Raw genomic sequence first — 20,929 nt, forward strand, 5'->3', positions numbered from 1 at the left:
TCTTTACACATTTACAAATGTATCAATATATTACATGTTCCCATAAATAGGTATATCAGATATATGCCAATGCAACAAATAAATAATCTCAATGGAGTGTTCTACAAAAATATTTTTAAAATCTCCATTTTATATAAAAATACAAAAGCCTTCAAGGAGCCAAAGTAAATTTGGGCAAAAATAACAAAGATGAATATATCATATTCTATAATTTCAAAATAAAATCTACATAAATTAAAACAATATAATGCTGACAGTAAAACAGATACATAATCCAATATAAAATTACAAGAAATCTGGAAATCAACACATTCCTCCACAAGAAACTGGTCTTTGACAAGTTGTCAAGAACTCACAATAGAGAAAGGACAGTCCTTCAACAAGTGGAGTGAAAACTGCACATCCGTATGCAGAAGAAAAAAGATGGACCTCACCTCACATGACACACAGAAATCAGGTAAAAATGGATTCAAGACATAAACATAGACCTGAAAATGTGGTTCAAAGGTGTCCACGTATGGCTTTGAACAAAGTATAAATTAGTACACTCATTATGGAAACCAACATGAAGATTACTCAGTGACTTGAACATAGAATATACCCATTTCTGAGACTATATCTAGAGAAAATACAGTGAGTGTGACAAACATGTGTTCATTGTGAGATTATTCAGAGTAACCTAGATTTGTAAAATAAGTCAATGTCCATCTATGAATGAACAGATAAAACGTGGCTTACGTCTACACAAAATTGAATATTTTCAGCCTTTAAAAACATGGAAATTCTTATATTTACAACATATGAGAACATTATGCTAAGTGGAATAAACCAGACACAGAAAGACAAATGTTACATAATCTCATTTATATGTACAATCCAAAATATTTGCTATTGGAAGCAGAATAGAATGGTAGTTCCCAGCGGCTGGAGGAGGAAAAAATGAGGTGATGTCGGTCAAAGGATAAAATCTTTCAGTTATGCAGGTTGTTATGGTTTGGCTCTGTGTTCCCACTCAAATTTCATGTCAAACTGAAGTCCTTGCATGTTGAAGGAAAGCCCTAATATAAAGAGATTGGGTCATGGGGTGGCCTTCCTCTTTGCTGTTCTCATGATAAAGTTCTCAAGAGACCTGTTGGTTTAAAGGTGTGGCCCCTTCCCGCTCACTTGCTCTCTCTCATCTACCACCATGTGAAGGTTCTGGCTGCCCCTTCCCCTTCCAGCATGATTGTGTGTCCTGATGCCTCCCAGTAATGCTTCCAGTTTAGCCTGCAGAACTGAGTTTATTAAAACTATTTTCTTCATAAACTACTCCGTCTCAGATAGTTCTTTATAGCAGCCTGAAAATGGACTAAGACCAAAAATTTGCACCAGGAATGCGGTACTGCTATTAAGATACCTGAAAATGTGGAAGTGGCTTTGTAATTGGGGAATGGGCAGAGGTTGGAAAAGCATGGAAGGATCACAGGAAGACAGGAAGATGTGGAAAAATTTCAAAACTTCCTAGAGGCGTGTTGAATGGTTTTGACCAAAATGCTGATAGCAATATGGACAATAAAGTCCAGGCCAAGGTGGTATCACAGAGAGATGAAGAACTTATTATGAAATGGAGTAAAGATTGCACTTGCTATGCTTTAGCAAAAAGACTAGTGGCATTTTGCCCCTGCCCTAGTGATCTGTGAAATGTCGAACTAGAGAGAGATGATTTAAGGTATCTGGCAGAAGAAATTTCTAAGCACCAAAGCACTCAAGATTTGACCTGGCTGTTTCTGCAAATGTTAAGTCATGTGCATTCACAAAGTGGTGGTAGGAAATTGGAACTTATATTTAAAAGGAAAGCAGAGCATAAAAGTTTGATAAAAAATTGCAGCCTGGCCATGTGGTACACAAGAAAAACTCATTTTCTGGGTAGAAATCCAAGCTCGCTGCAGAAATTTGCATAAGTAATGAGCCCAATGGGAAAAAAATGTCTCCAGGGCATTTCAGAGATCTTTGCAGCAGCCCCTCCCATCACAGATCCTGAACCCCAGGAGAGAAAAATGGTTTCATGGTCCAGGCCCAGAATGCCACTGTTCTGTGCAACCTTGGGACATGGCACTTTGCATCCTTGACTCTTCTGTTCCAGCCATGGCCAAAAGGGGTAAAGATACAACTCTGGCCAGTGTTCCCAAGGCTGCAAGCCCTAAGCTTTGGTTGCCTCCATGTGGTGTTGAGCCTGCTGGTGCACATACGGGAAGAGGTGAGGTTTAGGAGCCTCTTTCTAGATTTCAGATGATGTATGAAAATGCCTGGATATTCAGGCAGAAGTCTGATGCAGGGGCTGAGCCCTAATGAAGTGCCACTACTGGGCCAGTGTAGAAGGATATTGTGGTGTTAGGTCTATCACAGAGTTCCCACTGGGGCACTGACTAGTGGATCTGTGTGAAGAGGGCCACAATCCTTCAGATCCCGAAATGGTAGATCCACCAACAACTTGCACAGTGTGCCTGGAAAAGCCATAGAAACTCAATGCCAGCCTATGAAAACAGCCATGGGGACTGTACCCTGCAGAGCCACAAGGGTGGAGTCTCCCAGGCCTTGGGAGACCACCTCTTGCATCAGTGTGTCCTGGATGTGAGACAAGAAGCTTTACAATTTAATGACTGCCCTGCTGGGGTTTGGACTTGCATGGGGCCCATACCCCTTTTGCTATGGCCAATATCTCCCATATGGATGTTACATGTTTTTGATTTTACATGTTTATAGGCAGAAGAAACTTACCTTGTCTCAGAGGAGACTTTAGATTGTAGATTTTTGTGTTAATGCTGGAATGAGTTAAGAATGGGTGACTGTTGAGAAGAGATAATTATATTTTATCATGTGAGGACTTGAGATTTGTGAGGGGCCAGGGGTGGAATGATATGGTTTGACTCTGTATTTCCACCCAAATCTCATGTCAAATTTTAATCCCCAAGAGTTGTAGGAAAGGTCTGATGGGGACTGACTGGATTATGGGGGTGACCCTCCCCTTTGATGTTCTTGGGATACAGTTCTTTGAAGAACTCATGCTTTAAAAGTGTGGCATACCTCCTCTTGCTCTTTCTCTCTGTCTCTCTTGCCAGCATGTGAAGAAGGTCCGTGCTTCCCCTTCTCTTTCCACAAAAGTTTCCTGATGCCTCCCAATAATGCTTCCCGTTAAGGCTGCAGAACTGTGAGTCACTAACCCACTTTTATTCATAAATTTCCCAGTCTCAGGTAGTTCTTCATAGTAGTTTGAGAACGGACTGATACACAGGTTGAAAAAGTTCTGGAGATGAAATGCACACTAATGTGACAATGCTAATGAATATTATATTACAAATTTATCTTTTGCCAGAAGAGTAGATCTTAGGTGTTCCTATCACACACACAATAAATTAAAGACATAAAATGACAACTCTCTGAGATGATAAGCATACCAATTACCTTGATCATGATGAGCATTTTCCCAAATACATCAAATGTTGTCCATTAAATACATAAAATGTTATTACTCAGCTATAGCTCCATAAAGCTAAAAAGGTGATGCATACTTATATTTCTACATATTTTATCAATAAAACTGTGAGAATATAATAGAAGAACTTGTACAAAGATATTTATAAAAGATTTGTTTAACATATTTATAATGGAAACATTTAAATTCCATCAATGGAAAAATAGATATACATATTATCAGTTATTAACTTAATGAACTGGTTTATTTACTTAGTAAACTGTCATTTATTAATGTAATGGACTGATTCAGATATGAAATACCTATATGTGTATGAGTACATACATATGTACATATATGATGACAAAAACTTGATAGATGCAATTACATGAATGAAGCTCACAAACAGCAAAAGTAGTCCCTTACAAAAAAATGATCTGTGATATTTGATTCCATTTTTATGAAGTTCAAAACAAGGAAAATGGACATAGAGTGATGGAAATCAGAAACTTTATTTGCATTTCTCTGATGATTAGTGATGCTAAACATTTTAAAAATACATTTACTGGCCACTTGTGTGTATTCTTTTGAGAAGTGTCTGTTTGTGTCTCTTGCCCATGTATTATTCCATTTTCAAACTGCTGATAAAGACATACCTGAAACTGAGAAGAAAAAGAGTTTTAATTGGACTCACAGTTCCACATGGCTGGGGAGGCCTCAGAATCATGATGGGAGGTGAAAGGCACTCCTTACATGTTGGTGGCAAGAGAAAATGAGGAGGAAGCAAAAGCGGGAACCATTGATAAATCCATGAGATCCCGCGAGACTTACTCACTATCACAAGAAAGGCATGGGAAAGATGGGCCCCAGTGATTCAATTGCCTCCCTCCGGGTTCCTCCTACAACACTTGGGAATTCTGGGAGATAAAATTCGAGTTTATGTTTCAGTGGGGACACAGATAATTTAGCCAGTTTTTAATGAGGTTATTTGTTTTTTGCTTCTTAATTTGTTAAATTTCCAATAGATTCTGGATGTGATGTTAGGACTTTGGTGGATGCAATGTTTGTGAATGTCTTCTCATGGTCTGTAGGTTATCTGATTGCTCTGCTGATAGTTTTGTTTGCTTGTTTGTTTGTTTTGCTCAGCAGAAACTCCTTAGTTAATTAGGTCCCACTTGTCTATTTTGGTTTGTGTTGCAATTGCTTTTGGATACTAAACCAACAATTCTTTGTCAAAACTAGTGTTGAGAAGAGTATTTCTAGGTTGTCTTCAAGGATTTTTAGGGTTTGAGGTCTAACGTTTAAATCGTTCATCAATTTTGAGGTAATTTTATCCATGTTCAAAGTAGACGTCCAGCTTAAATCTTCGTCATATAGCTAGCCCATTGTGCCAGCAGTATTTATTGAACAGGGAGTCAGTCCTTTCCTCATTGCTTGTTTTTGTCAGCCTTATCAAAGATGGGATGATTGTAGGTGTGCATCTTCACCCCACTCAGAATAGTTATCACTAAAAAGTCAGAAAACAACGGATGCTGGTGGGGCTGTGGAGAAAAGAGAACACTTACACACTGTTGTTAGGAAAATAAATTAGTCCTGCCACTTTGGAAAGCAGACTGGAGAGTTCTCAAAGAACTTAAGACAGAGATATCATTTTACACAGTGGTTTCATTACTGGGTACACACTAAAAAGTAAGTAAATAATTCTTTATTTGTGCACACTGTAAGGCCAGTCACCTCACTGGGAGCTCGGACACACCCCCTCCCTGTCTGGGAGCTTGGACACACACCACTCCCTCGCCGGGAGCTCAGACACACCCCCTCCCTCTCCAGGAGCCTGGAAAAGAAGCCCCGCCAGGACCTACCTGAGAGCATTTTGTCCCATCCGGGCCCCACTCCCCACCTAGTGCTTTTTGTCCCACCCGGGCCCCACTCCGTGCCTGGTGCATTTTGTCCCACCCATACCCCACTCCCCGCCTGGTGCTTTTTGTCCCACCTGGGCCCCACTCTGTGCCTAGCATTTTGTCCCATCCAGGCCCCACTCCCCTTGGGATCAAGCAATCAAACATCTCCACTCCCTATAAAACCCCACATCCGAGAGGAGTCGTGTGACTTCTCCAGCCCCTCCTGTCAGACCGTAGAGTCTCACCTGGGAGTGGAATAAATTCATATTGGATCTTCTTGTGCTGGCCTCAGTTTCTTCATTTTAAACTTGGCAAGAACCCAAGAACCCTTACACACACATTTGTCAGAAACTCTCAAACTATCCATTGAAAATCTATGCATTTTATCTTAATTTTATCTCTTAAAAATGGAAAATAGACAATTGTATGGAAATATTTTATATTGAAATGAAAATATTGACAAAATGTGTATGATAATTCAAATGTAAAATGTAAATGTGATTACTACAATAATTATTAAAATACGTTCAGCTATAATAGAATAAAGTCCCAGAAATAAGAATGATAAAGGTGACATATTAAAATGAAAAATTAACACAAATTTCACAGATAATTTAAACATGGCTAAAAGTATGTGAAATATTTTGTATTATTAGTTATACAAACAGTAAACTACTTGTATAATATTTTAACCTGTTTTATCAGGATAATTTTCTAATATTTTGTGTAAAATCATAAGTAGGGATAGACCACAGGAAAATAACGATATTTGCAAGCACATGTATTAATTATTAATATATCCTCAATGTTGGCCCAGCTATTACACCTGAAATTTGTAATTATATCATGAATTTGTTTGGAAAAATTAATTTTAAAGGATGACTTAGGGGAATAATCTCCAATATGGAGATATTAGTATCTCATCTATAAAGAAATGGAAAATACATAATACATGTAAAATCCTGATAAGAAACTATGTCTCATGGAAAGGAGTTTATCTTATTTGATTGTAATACATTTACTGTTAAAATGATCACCTTCATGATGTTTTGGCAAATTAAGGCAAAGCGTGATGAATTGAAGTGTGATGTTGCTTGTTTGGTACAACAGTGGGGTGAGGATAATGAAGAGCCCTGTGATCCCGAGAGATGGCCTAATCTAAGGACAGGGAGGCTCCAGGTCTTGTGGACTCACCTGGGGCGCCTGCTTCTGCCCAGCCCGCTGCCACTCCCAGAAGCCTCCAGGAGACAGGGGTGTGGCTAGGCCCTCGAGAAGATCCAATGAGATGAGGAAGTGAAGAAAAAGATAATGATCTGAAATAAATTTTAAAAATTAAAATAAAAAATTTTTATTTTAAATTCACAAATTATGGCTGTTTATATTCACAAAGTAAGAAACAATGTTCTGATTTGCAAATACAATATGGAATAACTAAGATAATAAGAAATAATTAAGATAATTATCATTCGTCACCTCAAATTCTTATCATTTAGTGTGACAACAACATTTAAAATGTACTCTTACCTCTTTTGAAATGACCAATATACTACTTTTAAATGAACAAACAAATCAATTCATGTAAACAATGAAAAATAATTGAAATCCATTGTGAATTACTCTAATAATTTATATTTTGTTCATCATTAAGTTTGATTTTTTAGGAGATATTTTCAGAATTATTTTATTGTAATGTTTAATATGAATGCCTACACTTATGTGCATAGGTCTGTGTATTTATACTTCTTTCTTTCTTTCTTTCTTTTTTTTTTTTGGATGGAGTCTCACTCTGTCACCTAGGCTTGACTGCAGTGGCATGATCAGGGCTCACTGCAACTTCCACCTCTCTGGTTCAAGGAATTCTCCTGCCTCAGTTTCCTGAGTAGCTGGAGTTACAAGCATGAGCCACCATGCCTGCCCTATACATCTTTCTATGCATATAAATTTAAGTCCCTATAGCTATGTGGTTGTTGATGTCAACAAATGTTAATAAAACCCTGGAAGAATCAGTGCAAATAATCAGGAATATTTTTTCCTTGAAAATATATGTTTAAAAAAGTTTGTATATACATAATGTTAAAAATTAGTAAAATTTAAATACGTTAACAAACTTATAACAAATATAAGTAATAAAATATCACAGCCTAAAATGCTCCAGAATTATGCAAATACAAAGCTGACTTTTCCAGCTGCGGAGGAAAGAAACTCCCCTCTGCACCTGCTCCTGGGACCTGTCCCAACCTCAGTGGGTCCCAAGCACCCCCCTGGTGGCCCTGCGCGCCCCTGCAGGGTGGTTTGTGTCTGGGCTCACACTGAACTCCCCTCACTGTGTCTCTGGCACAGTAATACACAGCCGTGTCCTCGGTTTTCAGGCTGCTCATTTGCAAATAAAGGGTGTTGTTTGAATCATCTCTTGAGATGGTGAATCAGCCTTTCACAGATGCGGCCTATTCTGCTGTCCCACCATTGGCTTTGTTTCTAATAAAACCCACCCACTCCAGGCCCTTCCCCGGAGCCTGGTGGACCCAGCTCACACCATAGCTACTGAATGTGAATCCAGAGGCTGCACAGGAGAGTCTCAGGGATCCCCAAGGCTGTACCAAGCCTCCCCCAGACTCCACCAGATGCACCTCACACTGGACACCTGCAAACACAGAGACATCCTTGTCATTAACTGCCACACACATCCACTGTTTCTCTCATTCATGTCCCCTCACACTCAATATCTCTAATTCTCCGTGAATTATCTTTCAAAACAGTAACAAGGAGAACCCAGCTCAGCACAGAATCCATGATTGGTGGTCTGTGTTCAGTGCTGATCACCAAGTGGAAACTCCTGGGAATCCCAGGGCCGGGGCTCCTCTCCTAGAGCTGCAGGGTCAGGGCTGGGCTGGTTTTTATCAGCAGAGGGAGAACTGCATTTGCATGTCTCCTACCATATAGCAAGCTCTGGGGTGAGATGCCTGAGGAGAGGACGGAGCCCAGATAAGATGACTGTGCCTTGCAGGTGTTTGGTGACAATGATGGTATTTGGAAATTATACTGTCTTATTATAAATTATTCTGTGATAAACACTTTGAACTGAGCACCCTATTTTAGTTTTGCATATTCATGTATATTACATTTTCTGGGAGTCAATGTTTCTCCATGTACAGATGTGGAAGTACACCACACATGGGAAAGGGGCTCTGTGTGTGTCTAGGAGCTCATGTCTGGATGAGTAAGCCCTAGTATCTGGGCCTGTGCTCCTCAGCACTGGCCCCAATTACTCCCTGAGCCAACTCCAGGACAGAGCACGGTTTGGGGAACCCACTTTCTGTAGTGAAAACATGTGTGCTGCATTCTAGAATTCACTAAAACTATGATGGGAACCATGGTTCAGGCAGATACATTCTTAAGAATTTCTGAATTCAATATACCCTTTTCCTATCTCTCTTTCTATCATTCCTTCCTTGTCTAAGTTTCAATCTGTTTGCTTGTAATAAATTGTGTAAGTTTTGGTTTACAGATAGTAAACTTCCACATATTTAAAGTGAACAGTTGTAAACATGATTTAACCCTCATTGTCAAGGTGGACAAGAGAATTCTCAGCATTTCCTTTTGTTCTTCTGTGTTCTTTCTCCTTTTTCCTCTTGTTTCTTCTACCATTCCCCTGGTGACTACTAATTTTTACTTTGCTGGACATTCATTTTAATTTATCAGAATTTATAAAAATCAAATAACATAGTATACATTCTTAATTGTTTGGCTTATTTTACTTAACATAAATAATTAGATATTTTACCTTGTAGTTGGGTATATCGGACATTTATTTATTATAAAAATTAGGTAGTATTCTAGCAAAACTTTACCATAAATTGTTTTTCTAGTAAGCACCTTAAAAATTTGACTTTTTAAAAATTATTTTGGGTCTTACTAAAAATCTGCTTTTAAACTAGGAAATGTACATAGGAAAGGAATATTTTTCTTATTTTTTACAACTGCATCAACAGTAGCAGATAAACATAGAAGATGGAATTTTGCAAATTTTCTTAATATTTCCAATAATTAAAGTTTGAAAACAAACAAGAAATCTGACTTTTAGGGAGAAGCAAGTGCTTGTAGAGCGTAACAAAGCCAGGGTTTGAAACTACCTAAGGCGGGTCTGGAATATGAAACATGGGCTATTCCAAGAAAAAATACAAACATATATTGGATTGCTTGAAATTGAGTATAGTAAATGTATTGTAGTGTGAAATTTTGAGGAACCATATACTGAAAAGCTTTCCTATCCTCTTGAATCCCTTTTCTCAAGAAACAGGACAGTCACAAAAATCTTCCTTTCCTGAACGTCTGTCTGGAAGAGAACAAGAACTCCCACTGCTAAAATGTATTCAGACCCAACTCCCTTATCGCCACTACAGAACTAGGAATCTACTCTGCAGGGGCAAGCCACTGAAACCAGAGTCCTAGGGGCACTGGTTCAACCCCTCAGGTATTGTCATGGGAACCAAGGTCCCCACCAAAGATCTGTTGAGAAGCAGCTCCCCTCTCTTTCTTATGAAATCAGAACCTTAGCCTGCAGTGCAGGGCAGCAGATCTGGAGGGTGATGACACCAATGGAGATCACTGGAGCTGTGGGAGGAAACATCTGGGGGAAACAGGAGGACTCTACCCCAGGGGAAGGGGCAAGAATGCACAGACCAGCATCTCATCTGGGGAAGGGTCAGGAACACTTACAAGGTCATGCCCAGACTCAGGGTCACAACGTCTTTTTAGGACTATGGACCTAGGAATATTAACTGTTTAGTCTAATGACTTACCATTTAAAAAATCATCAGTTAAATAAAACACTTGAATGCACCTGAGGGAGCAGAAAGAGATTCTTGGGAAGACAGAACATGGTGAAGAGACAAAGTCAAGCAGAAAAGACAAAGAAGGTATCGTTGGAAGATTTGCAATCTGTGGTGGGCATAGAAGAACAGACTTCAGTTAGTTTTTAAAAACTTTCTATCTGTTGATAGTAATTTATATGATGAAATTGCCAGCCTCAGCAATGGAATCTTATTATCCCCTTCAGGGATGAGTGTCCATTGGGCATGTGGTGAAGTTCTAGCCATGGGGGCAGGGGAGTGGTCTGTTGAGGTGTTCCTGGTCCTTCAGAGGAGAATTGCAAAAATGTCTCTTCCCCACTTCCAGGTGATATTTAATACATGTGTTACTCTTGGGAATGTTGTCTCCATGTCACGGCATGATGGGAGTCACCTGATGGGTGAAGCTGAATTTCTGGATGCATCGGTGTGGAAAATTGAGAAAAGAAATTGCCTGGGCACATGAGCTGTCAAACTATTCAATCCTGGAGCCTCTCACATCCAGGCTTCTTGTTTCATTAGGTTGTGATTTTCCTCACTGTTTGGTCAGCCTAGGTTGTCTCTCTTCCGCTCTGCTGAAATAGTCACACATAATAATCTAGAGGCATTAAGATAAATAAGTAACTAATTTTAAAATTAGAACAAGTCCCAAGTGAAGTCAAAGTTACCATGTGGTTAATAACGTGATAGGCAGGAGACATGGCTGGATAATAAGAGTGTGCTCATGTCAATTTCTTCTAGATTATCAAAATATTTTCTATATCCCTTACATAATATTCCCATTTTGACCCTTGACTTAACATTAATTCTTGATGAGTAACACCTAAATAATAAAGTGGTAGTTATTAACTAATAATTTATATTCCTAGTACAAACTGTCATTTAAGGTATATTCCTCTACCTGATGTAAAATCAGCCCAAAAGGCAGAAGTTATTGCACTTAATTAAATTAGATACAGATGTTCTACAGTGGTGCATAATTGTAAAATATGCTGCGGGCAAAGGAGGATTTTAAATCTTCAGGAAGCTCCATGAAAATGAACAAGAAAACACACTTAGAAGTAATTCCTGTATTCTAGAGACCTGACACAGAAATTTGAAACTAAATACAAACAAAGAAAAAAAAAAATCCAGTATGGAAACTAGAATAATGCTATGTTGCCTCACAGCCAGCAGGAAGCACTGGCTGTGATGGGGATGCAGAGACGGCACAGGTGAGGGGAGGGTCTGTGAGGACTTCACCAGGCCAAGAGTGCACTGAGAAACATGGCTGTCGGCATGTAGCGGTTCTGAAAAACATGCCGAAACTCACAACATGCACGTTTTGATGCATAAATAAAAACAGGATGGCATTGGCATTAACATATAGAGAGCTCAGAAATAAAAGGATATGTCAATGGCAAACTGATTTTCAGTGTGTGAGCCAACAATGTAAAATGTACAAATCAAGGTCTCTCCCTAAGAGGGTGTTAGAAAAACTGGATCTACACATGCAAAGAATTAAGAATTTTAGTTTAGAATGAACACAAAAATCACACCTAAATGGAATAAATAGTTAAACATATGGCTTGCTATTGTAAAATTTCCCCCACCCAGAAAATAATATTAAGAATGATTTCCTGTATTTCAAATTGAAGGCACAGACAACAAAAGCAGAAGTGAACGGGTGGAATTGCATCACAACAGAAAGATTCCACAAACCACAGAAACAATTCCAGCCTACAGAATGGGAGAAGGTAATTGCATGCCATGAATCTGAACATGTGTCAAAATCCAAAAACAACTCATTAGCAAAATCATAATTGCCTGATTGTGAAGTGGTCAGTTTTGCACCTTAACAAACTTAAGAACATAGATCTCATGTTAAAGATTTTTCCCTCTGGGTAATGCTGTTATGGTACACTGGGTAATGGTAGACTTTGTAATTATTCAATCCAACACTAATATAAGTGGTGTTAGCTGGGCAAGGTAGCTCACGCCTGTAATTCCAGCAGTTTGGGAGGCTGAGGTGGGTGAATCACCTGAGGTCAGCAATTTGACATCAGCCTGACCAATATGGTGAAACCCTGTCTCTATTAAAAATACAAAAATTAGCTGGATGTGGTGGCATCCACCTGTAGTCTCAGCTACTCAGGAAGCTGAGACAGGAGAATTGATTTAACCTGGGAGGTAGTGGTTGCAGTGAGCCAAGATCACACCATTGCACTCTAGCCTGGGTGACAGAGTGACACTCCATCTCTCTCTCTCTCTCCGTATATATATATGTATATAAATATATATGTACTGGATATGTATTATATATACCAATTATATATGATGTTGTGAATTTATTTAATAGATGTTATTAAAACTGTCATCAGCTGACTCTAGTTTAGGTAGTTTGCCATTGATAAAATTTGTGGGCCTGATTAAATTAGAGCGGAACTGGAGAAAATGAAATTCCATGGTGATTCAGCAGCTTCACCTCCCTCTGGGACTCCCAGCATGTGCTTACTGATGGATGATCCTATGGACATTGGATGTTCCTAGCCACCTCCACAAACTGTCATCCTCTACGTATCACAGAAATGTGGCCTGTCTATCTGTAGCTTGTCAACCCTGAATAATAAACAGAGAGTGACTCTAAAATATAATAAAATTTATTTAAGCATTGGTATTGAAATTGAAATATGTATGGGTGCATTCAGGTTGGTAAAAGAAAGATACATAATTAAGGAAAAATGAGGAGGGTTACATCGCTGTTTTGAGGCAATTATCCTGGGCAGGAAGGATCAGTCTCAGGGTTGACATTGGTGTGAGTTTGAACAGGCAGTTGCTCGGCAGAAACACTTGGAGAAGTAATTATTTGAAGTCTGTGGTGGCCTCTGTGCAAGGTTGTGGCTGTGCAGAGTCTACTTATGACAGTTCTTGCTATCAGGAATAGGTGTGTTAGACCCTACTTCATGGCCTTCCCCAACTTCATTCATTAGAGTTTTAACACAAGTGGCTCCATTTTGATTCTAATACATTTCACAAGCTCTTTCTAACACTACTTTTGAGGCAGATGACTCTGAAATTTTGCATAGAACAGGGTTAATTACACATCCACACCACATTTTGATCAAATAAATTCATCCCCTTCACTATTAATGGCCAATTTCTTTCACAGATGAGTCTACACACAACACAGTGGAGGGTCCTGAGCAAATGGGGAGAGAAGAAAGCCCCATCAGCCTCTCCCACGTGGCTGCAGGAGCCACAGCCTGAGCCCCACCTGTGCTCCAAGAAAATGCCTTGAGGCCTGAAATGTGGACCATGGAGATCATCTGTTTCTTTTTCAGGAAGCAGGAAAAGCAAATAAAAAAGGGAGAACAAACACTGCAAAGGAAGGATATGGAGTGGGAGCAAAAGGAGCCCCAGGTCACTGCTGATGCGATTGGCTCCAGTGTCAGGAGAAGGGTCAGACGTGAAACCTGTGAGGTTCTGCATGACACCAAACCTGGCCCAGCCTCTCTATTGTCTGAGGCCAAAATTCCTAAAGACTCTTCTAGTCCGAGAATCTCCCTGAGGTTTCTGTCCTGGGTCTGATTGGAGAAGACTCACTAGGCACTGCTGAGCTTCCTCAGGACTCTGATGCTGGTGACCACAGTTGAGCTTTTTTCATCTCTGTAAGTGTCATCTGCATTTGCTGCATGTGAAAATAGGTCCACATGTTAAAATGATCTTTTTAAAAATATGTAGAGATGACTTTGGGAAACACAGAATTCTAAACTTAGAGAGATTCACTAGAGAAACTGTCAGAAGAAGATGAAGTCCACATTGTGACAGGAAATCAGCCTCCATCTGCACCTGCCTCTGGGATTGACTCTGATCAGTGGGTCCTGAGCGCCCCCTGCAGCTGATTTCCCTACAGTGTTCTGGGCTCACACTGACTTCCCCGCACTGTGTCTCTTTCACAGTAATACACTGCTGTGTCCTTGGCTCTCAGGCTGTTCATTTGCAGATACAGCGTGTTCTTGGCGTTGTCTCCGAAGATGGTGAATCGGCCCTTGATAGAGTGTGCATAGTATGTGCTACCATCCGTACCAATAGTTGAGACCCACTCCAGTCCCTTCCCCGGAGCCTGGCGGACCCAGCCTATGGAATAGCTACTAAAGGTGAATCCAGAGGCTGCAGAGGAGAGTTTTAGAGATCCCCCACCACCAGGCTGTACCAAACCACCCCCAGACTCCACCAGCTGCACCTCACACTGGACACCTACAAACAAAAAGAAACCCTTGTCAGAAACTGTTACACACATTTACTGTTTATCTCACTCATGTCCACTCACACTCATTCTTCATGAATTATCTGTTACAGTAGCAACAAGAGAAACCCAGCTCAGCCCAAACTCCATAGTGAATCTTCTGTGTTCAGTCCTGATCACCAAATGGAAACACCTGAAAATCCCAGGGCTGGGCTCCTCTCCCAGAGCTGCAGGGCCAGGGCTGGGCTGGTTTTCAGCAGCAGAGGGAGGGCTCTATTTGCATGTCTCCTGCTATATAGCAAGCTGTGGGCTGAGAGGCCTTAGGAGAGAGTGGGGCTCAGAGCACGGGACAGTGTCCTGGGGGAGATTTGTGATATGCATTTGGAAATTGTGGTTTCTTATTGTAACTTTGCTTTGTGATAAAGCCTGAAAACCTACAAAAGTTATAATTTTGTGATTTTTATTTTAAAAGAGTTTTATTGAGGTACCCCACATATATTTAAAGTTAGCACCGATCGTCTTATATTTTTATGTATGCAGAGAAATCATCGTGTGTAGCATCACTGTTATTTCCATGTTAAAGATGAAAAATTACCAGGAAAAGCACAGATGGGTTGTACAATGTCCCCAGAGCTCACATTTGGTCAGAGTGAGCCTGGGTGTCTGGGCCTGTGCTTCTCACCACTGGACCTGACTTCTCCCTACCAAGCCCAGCACAGAGTGGGTGGCACCTAGTGAGGTTTGCAGAACCTTTTCTTTGTAATGAGAACATGGTGCGATGTGTATCCACCGTTGTGATTACCTAACAAATGTAAAGAAAAGCACATTTCCTACAGTTTCGTTTTCTCGAGTGTCATACATTTCTTATATTGGTGTCCATCTTTCTATCAATCCTTATCTAACAAATTACCCATCCACTTATTGGTAATACTGTTATTGAGGTATCATTGCTTTATAATAAATATTGCATAATTAATGTATGCAGTTGAATAAGCACTGAAGCCGAGCATGGTGGTGCACACCTGTGGTCTCAGCTATGCAGGGAAGAGGGAGGAGGATTGCTGCAGACCCAGGGTCTGAGGGTGCAGAGAGCTATGATCTCACCACTGAACTCCAGCCTGGATGACAAAGCAAGACTATGTCTCCAAAGGAAACATGTCATTTCACATGTGCTCACCTGTGCATCCAATATAACAATCAAGATACCAATGAATAACACTTAAAAGCTTCCATCTGTTCCTCTAATTCCTGCATCTCAGTGGTTTTCCTCTCACCATACTGAGTCAATCTTTCATCTTTGTTACTTTAGATCTATTTTTCAAGATTTTGTTAAGGTGAAATCTTGAAGCTTCAATTTCATTTGTGTGACTTCTTCCTCAGTGTGATTACTTGTGAGTCAGTAATTTGGTTGTGTATAAAAAATGTGTTCATTCTAATGAGGAAGAGGATTTCAGTTAATAAGTATACTCCTACTATTGTAAAGCTCTCTAATATTATTTATTTATTAATAAATAAAAAATAACTATTTTTATTTAGTGTTATTTCTAGTTTCTGAATATTACATATAATTTTTTATCCATGGAGACATAGGTATCCAATTAAACTATGTTATTTTTACAACAACTGACGTCATTGAGCTGCAAAGTAGCACATTTTCTTTAATACATTAGATTGTTGGTGTTATAGGAGAAACAAATGACCTTACATCTTGCCAAACTCAGTGACTTGCAGGAAGAAACAGGAAGAGAATATGACCTTATCTAGGTCAGAGACCAGCAAATGTCATATAAGCTAATGCAAGATTAAATTAGACATATGTACTGGATTACTTAAAACTGAGTATAATAAAGAAGTTCTCAGAGGATGTACAACTGAGAGATTCCTACTGCTATTGAAACCTTTTCTCCCAGGATTGAGGATATATCACAAAAATCTCCACCCTCTACCTCCCAAGATGCTTCTGTGTGGGAAAACAGAACAGCAGCTGTGGCTGAAATGCATCCAGACCCACCTCCCGTGCCACCACTACATTACCAAAGAATTCACATGCAGGTTCAAAGACCCTAACACCTCTGTGTTGCTGGCACCAGAGGAACTCATAGAAACTGGGATGGAAGAAAGAAAAGCTCCAAAGCTCTGTCCATTCTCTTAGGAATGACAGCCTCATCTCCCACCTCCTCTCATTTCCTCAGGAATAGCAGCCTCATCTGCTGGGAGGGGCAGAAAAGAGGCAGCTGAAGACATCAGTGGGAAGACTTAGTGGCTGCTGGAAGAAAATCTGGGAAAAAATAAGGAGACCCTCTGCCCAGGAAAGGGAGGAAGATGAATGGATCAGCGTTGCACCTGCAGGAGGGGCAGGAATACTTGGAAGGACACGCCCTGAGCTGGGACTGTGATGTCTGCCTGGAGTATGGCCCCCTCCAAAGGACAGAGAGTGCCCATTCAGTGCAACCCTTCCCACCTCACTGACAACTGTCAGGTCCATGTGGCTCTGGCATGACCTGGGGGATCTGAAAACAGAGTTTCTCTGGATAGCACAAGAGAAAGGCTCAAAGCCAAGCAGGAAACAAAACTAAGGTGTCACTGGAGGAATCTGAATGTCTGGTGGCTGCAGAGGAAATGCAGTTCAATTCTGGCAGCCACCACAGTAATGGCTTTCAAATGTAGGGCTGACTAGTTTCACACAGCTTTCTACAATAAAGGCCTAGAAAAAGTAGGGTATAATCATTCACAAAAATTACAAAACAATTAGCTGACATAAGGAATCTGATAGAAACATCTGTGGAATGTAAATTTTAAAATGACTTGTGTAAATACTTTGAAACATTTACACTTGATCCTATAGTTAGTCTACGTGTAACTTCACAAGATAGTGCCAACATGTGTTTATTTTTAATAACTAATACTTTATTGATATCATGCTTGCGAATGTAACACAGACCACAGAGTAGGTTCTATTAGAACTATTGATAAAAATGCGACCTTTGCAAAGTATTTAGAGAGATTTATTCTGAGTCAAATGTGAGGACTATGCCCTGGGACACAGCCCCAGAAGATCTTGAGAACACGTGCCCAAAGTGGTTTCATTGCAGTTTCAATTTAATGTCTTGGAGAGACTTTAAACATCAACCAATACATGTGAGTTATGTGTTGATTTGGTCCATAAAGATGAAACAGCTACAAGTGAGGCAGTGTGGGGAGGAGATGACAGCTTCAGGTGAATTAAAATACTTTCTGATTGGCGATTGATTGAAAGAATTGAGTTTTTATCTAAAGACCTGAAATCAGTAGGAAAAAAAGGGTCTGGGTTAAGATAACAAGTTTTGGAGAACAAGATTCTTATTATGTAGATGAAATCTCTTATGTGGCCATCCTTAGAGGCAATAAACAGCAAATAATTTCTATTAAGACCTTTAAAAGATGCTAGACTCTCAGCTGATCTCAGTAGAACAAAAAGTCCTGCAAATGAAAGGAGATTCTCTACAGAATGTACATTTCTCTCACAAAAAATAACTGTGCAGGGTGATTTTAAAATCTGTCAGAGAAATATATTTTAGGTTAAAAGACCTTTCAAGGCCTGTTGTCTGTCATGTGAGGCTAATTTTGAGTCAGGTTAGAATTTGACATGTTACTGCTACAAAGAATCTCTTTTCTGAGCCTCGTGCTTAAATTTTAATGAAAATGCTGGTTAGTTGCGCTTGAATTCCAAAGGGAGGAGTGTATAATGAGGCATTTCTGATCCTCCATTTTTAACATGGCCTGAGCTAGTTTTTCAAGTGTCTCTGGAACTCCTTGGTGAAGAGAAAGAGTCCATCCAGTCAGTGGGGGTGCTTAGAATTCTACTTGTAGTTTATAGGACATATATGAGACTTATCCTAGTCAGGGGTGTGGGAGAATATTTACTGAGGTAATCACATGGAGGTTGAGACTTGAACGACGGTATCAGATTCCTCCCTGGAAACCTTTACTCTAGACACTAGAAGGACAAATCTTACCAAAAAAAAAAATGTTAATATTTTTTCTGTGTTCAAAATCACCACCCATTGGGAAAATAATTAAACTTGAGGGACTCAACGATTCTGATTAGTTGTTTGCATCTTGTCAACTTCCAGAGTGAACCCCTCATGGGGTTGACACTGACAAGCAGGCAGATGGGCTTGCTCAGCTGGAGGATGACAGGCATTTTTGTAACCCGTGACCCCATTGAGGCTCTCCCACTGCAAGACCAATCAGGCTGAGGCCTCTGGCTGAAGTGCAACCAGCAAGGAAGGGGTCCAGTGCCCAACCCTGAGGGCTCCTTCCAGGTGCCAAACCACTTTGTAAGGGAAGCTTTGTTCCTGCCTGGATCCCATGCATGTGTTTGCATTTTCTGCACAAAGGGCTTTATCCAGGAACACCCCCAGGAGCTTATAGTGTTTGGACTGCAAATGAAGGGAATTATTCACAAAGTCTCTCATGACCAAAGTCTCCACTGCTCATTAAATGGCATTAACTATGGGATTCACTAGAAGCTGCTGGCCTTTCAGTTGCACAGACCTGCCTCTACACCATTGGTCCCTAACATTTGTGGCACCAGGGAACAGTTTCATGGAAGACAATTTTTCCATGGATGATGATGGTGGGTGGTTACGGGATGAACTTGTTCCACCTGCATTCATCAGGCATTAAATTCTGGTAGGGAGCACTCAACCTAGATCCCTTGCATGTGCAGTTCACAATAGAATACGGCTCCTAGGAGAATCTAATGCACAGCTGATCTGACAGCAGGCGGAGCTCAGCCAGTGATGCTCCCTCACACCCACTTACCTCCTGCTGTGTGGCCCAGTCCCTAACACACTGCACACCTTAAAGGGTCCACAGCCGGGGAGTTGGGAAACCCTACTGTAAACACTTGGAGACTTTACCCTCCAGAAAGGGACATAGAAAACCAGGAGAAAGAGGATCCCCAAGTTGATGTGCATTTTTTGGGCCCTTGAGGAAAGAGTGTGAAGGGGAATGGCCCACCCACTGTCCCTCTGCCTAGCATCATTCCAAGTAACCCAGATGAAGAATCTGAGGTGCTTCAAGATAATTGGGGCTTGTTGTACCAGGGAGCACCAGAAAAGGAAACAACCAATGTGTCTGTGTCGTTTCATCCTCTGTAACTGCTTTATGATTCTGGTGCAGGGTGTTGATAGCAGGGAAGGCTGAGCACGTGTGTGGCAGGAGTACACGGGAACTTTGTGCTTCTCCTCAGATCTGCTGTGATCCTAAAACTGCTATAAAATAAATTCAATGTAAAAGGAGGGGCTAAGTCATTTTGGGAAAATTTGGCCACTTCTTATAAATTATATTTAGTCTTCCCATGTGATGCAGCAATCCTGTTCCTAATGATTTATACATTTGATTTTAAAACCTATGCCCCACAAAGCCTCCAGGGGAATGCTTGCATCACTTTGATTGATTGCTGCCTTTCCCACTCTGTGAGTGTTACTTACAGGGTGACAGTTGAAATACTGTTTGCTTTATAATTAGAACATATACATCTTTCTATTGTTTCTTTCCCTCAATTACTTAACCCATTGTCTAAACACATTTAAACCTCACACGTCCTGTCATATCTTCAGCCCCAGCACACCTGCCTCTTCCCTCAGAGTTTCTGACACTCTCAGGATGTGGTTTTCACACTGTGTATCTTGCACAGTAATACACAGCCGTGTCCTCAGATCTCAGGCTGCTCAGCTCCATGTAGGCTGTGTTCGTGGATGTGTCTGCGGTCATGGTGACTCTGCCCTGGACTTCTGTGTGTACATTGTATCACCATTTTCAGGATCCGTATGTCCCATCCACTCAAGCCCTTTTCCAGGAGCCTGTTGCACCCAGCTCATGTAGTAGTCGGTGAAGGTATATCCAGAAGCCTTGCAGGAGACTTTCACTGATGACCCAGGCTTCTTCACCTCAGCCCCAGACTGCACCAGCTGCACTTCAGAGTGGACAGCTGTGGAGAGGACACAGGAGTAGAAGAGATCTCTCTGGACTGGACCCAGTTCCCACATTGGCTCTGGAACTGAGGATTCTCTTACCTATAGCTGCTGCCACCAAGAGGAGGATCCTCCAGGTCCAGTCCATGGTGAGGTGCTGTGCTCTGGGGTTTCTGTAGGGGAGGGATGTGGTTGTGTGATTCTCTCCAGGCAAGGACAGATCAGTATTTACCTCGGTAGACACCAGTGAATTTGCATATTCACGAGGCAGATATTTCATAGCTCAAGCCACCCCACCCTGAGGAAGAAGAGAGGTGGCATCTGGACCACGCCACAGTGGGATGCTGAGCTCCCTGCCCTGAACTTTGTTTAATGATATTTGTCCTCTGGCATGCTCAGAAGTCCAGGAAGACAGAATCCCTCTCAGGGAAACCCAGGGTCTCACAGGGCATGGTCCTCAGTGTGATTCCTTGTTCCTATGGCACATTGACAATCTGAGCATTTCCTGGGCCTTGCCCTCTGCACATCTGACTTCTGGGATGAGT

The 20,929-nt window shown here is 40.9% G+C and overlaps 1 protein-coding gene, 1 pseudogene and 1 gene segment (V, D, J or C); 1 reads left to right on the forward strand and 2 right to left on the reverse strand.

Moving 5' to 3' along the window:
• Window positions 1–15,688, forward strand: part of LOC135276329 (uncharacterized) — a 31,041-nt gene extending 15,353 nt beyond the window's left edge. The window contains exons 3-4 of the mRNA XM_064379936.1: window positions 11,837–11,935; window positions 13,348–15,688. Of these exons, the coding sequence (XP_064236006.1) occupies window positions 11,837–11,935; window positions 13,348–13,476 (228 nt within the window). The 3' untranslated portion in view covers window positions 13,477–15,688. The remainder of the gene's footprint in view (window positions 1–11,836; window positions 11,936–13,347) is intronic.
• On the reverse strand, window positions 1,804–8,142 carry LOC135276379 (immunoglobulin heavy variable 3-49-like). The segment is given in 3 exon segments: window positions 1,804–1,987; window positions 7,663–7,995; window positions 8,099–8,142. Coding segments are annotated over 3 exon segments (540 nt in total).
• Window positions 15,689–20,085: 4,397 nt separating the features above from the next.
• On the reverse strand, window positions 20,086–20,574 carry LOC135276330 (immunoglobulin heavy variable 1-69-2-like; annotated as a pseudogene).
• Window positions 20,575–20,929: the final 355 nt, after the last annotated feature.

Source organism: Aotus nancymaae, unplaced genomic scaffold (assembly GCF_030222135.1).
Source record: "Aotus nancymaae isolate 86718 unplaced genomic scaffold, 86718_ANA_hifiasm-v0.15.2.pri h1tg000022l_1, whole genome shotgun sequence".
NCBI lineage: Eukaryota > Metazoa > Chordata > Mammalia > Primates > Aotidae > Aotus > Aotus nancymaae.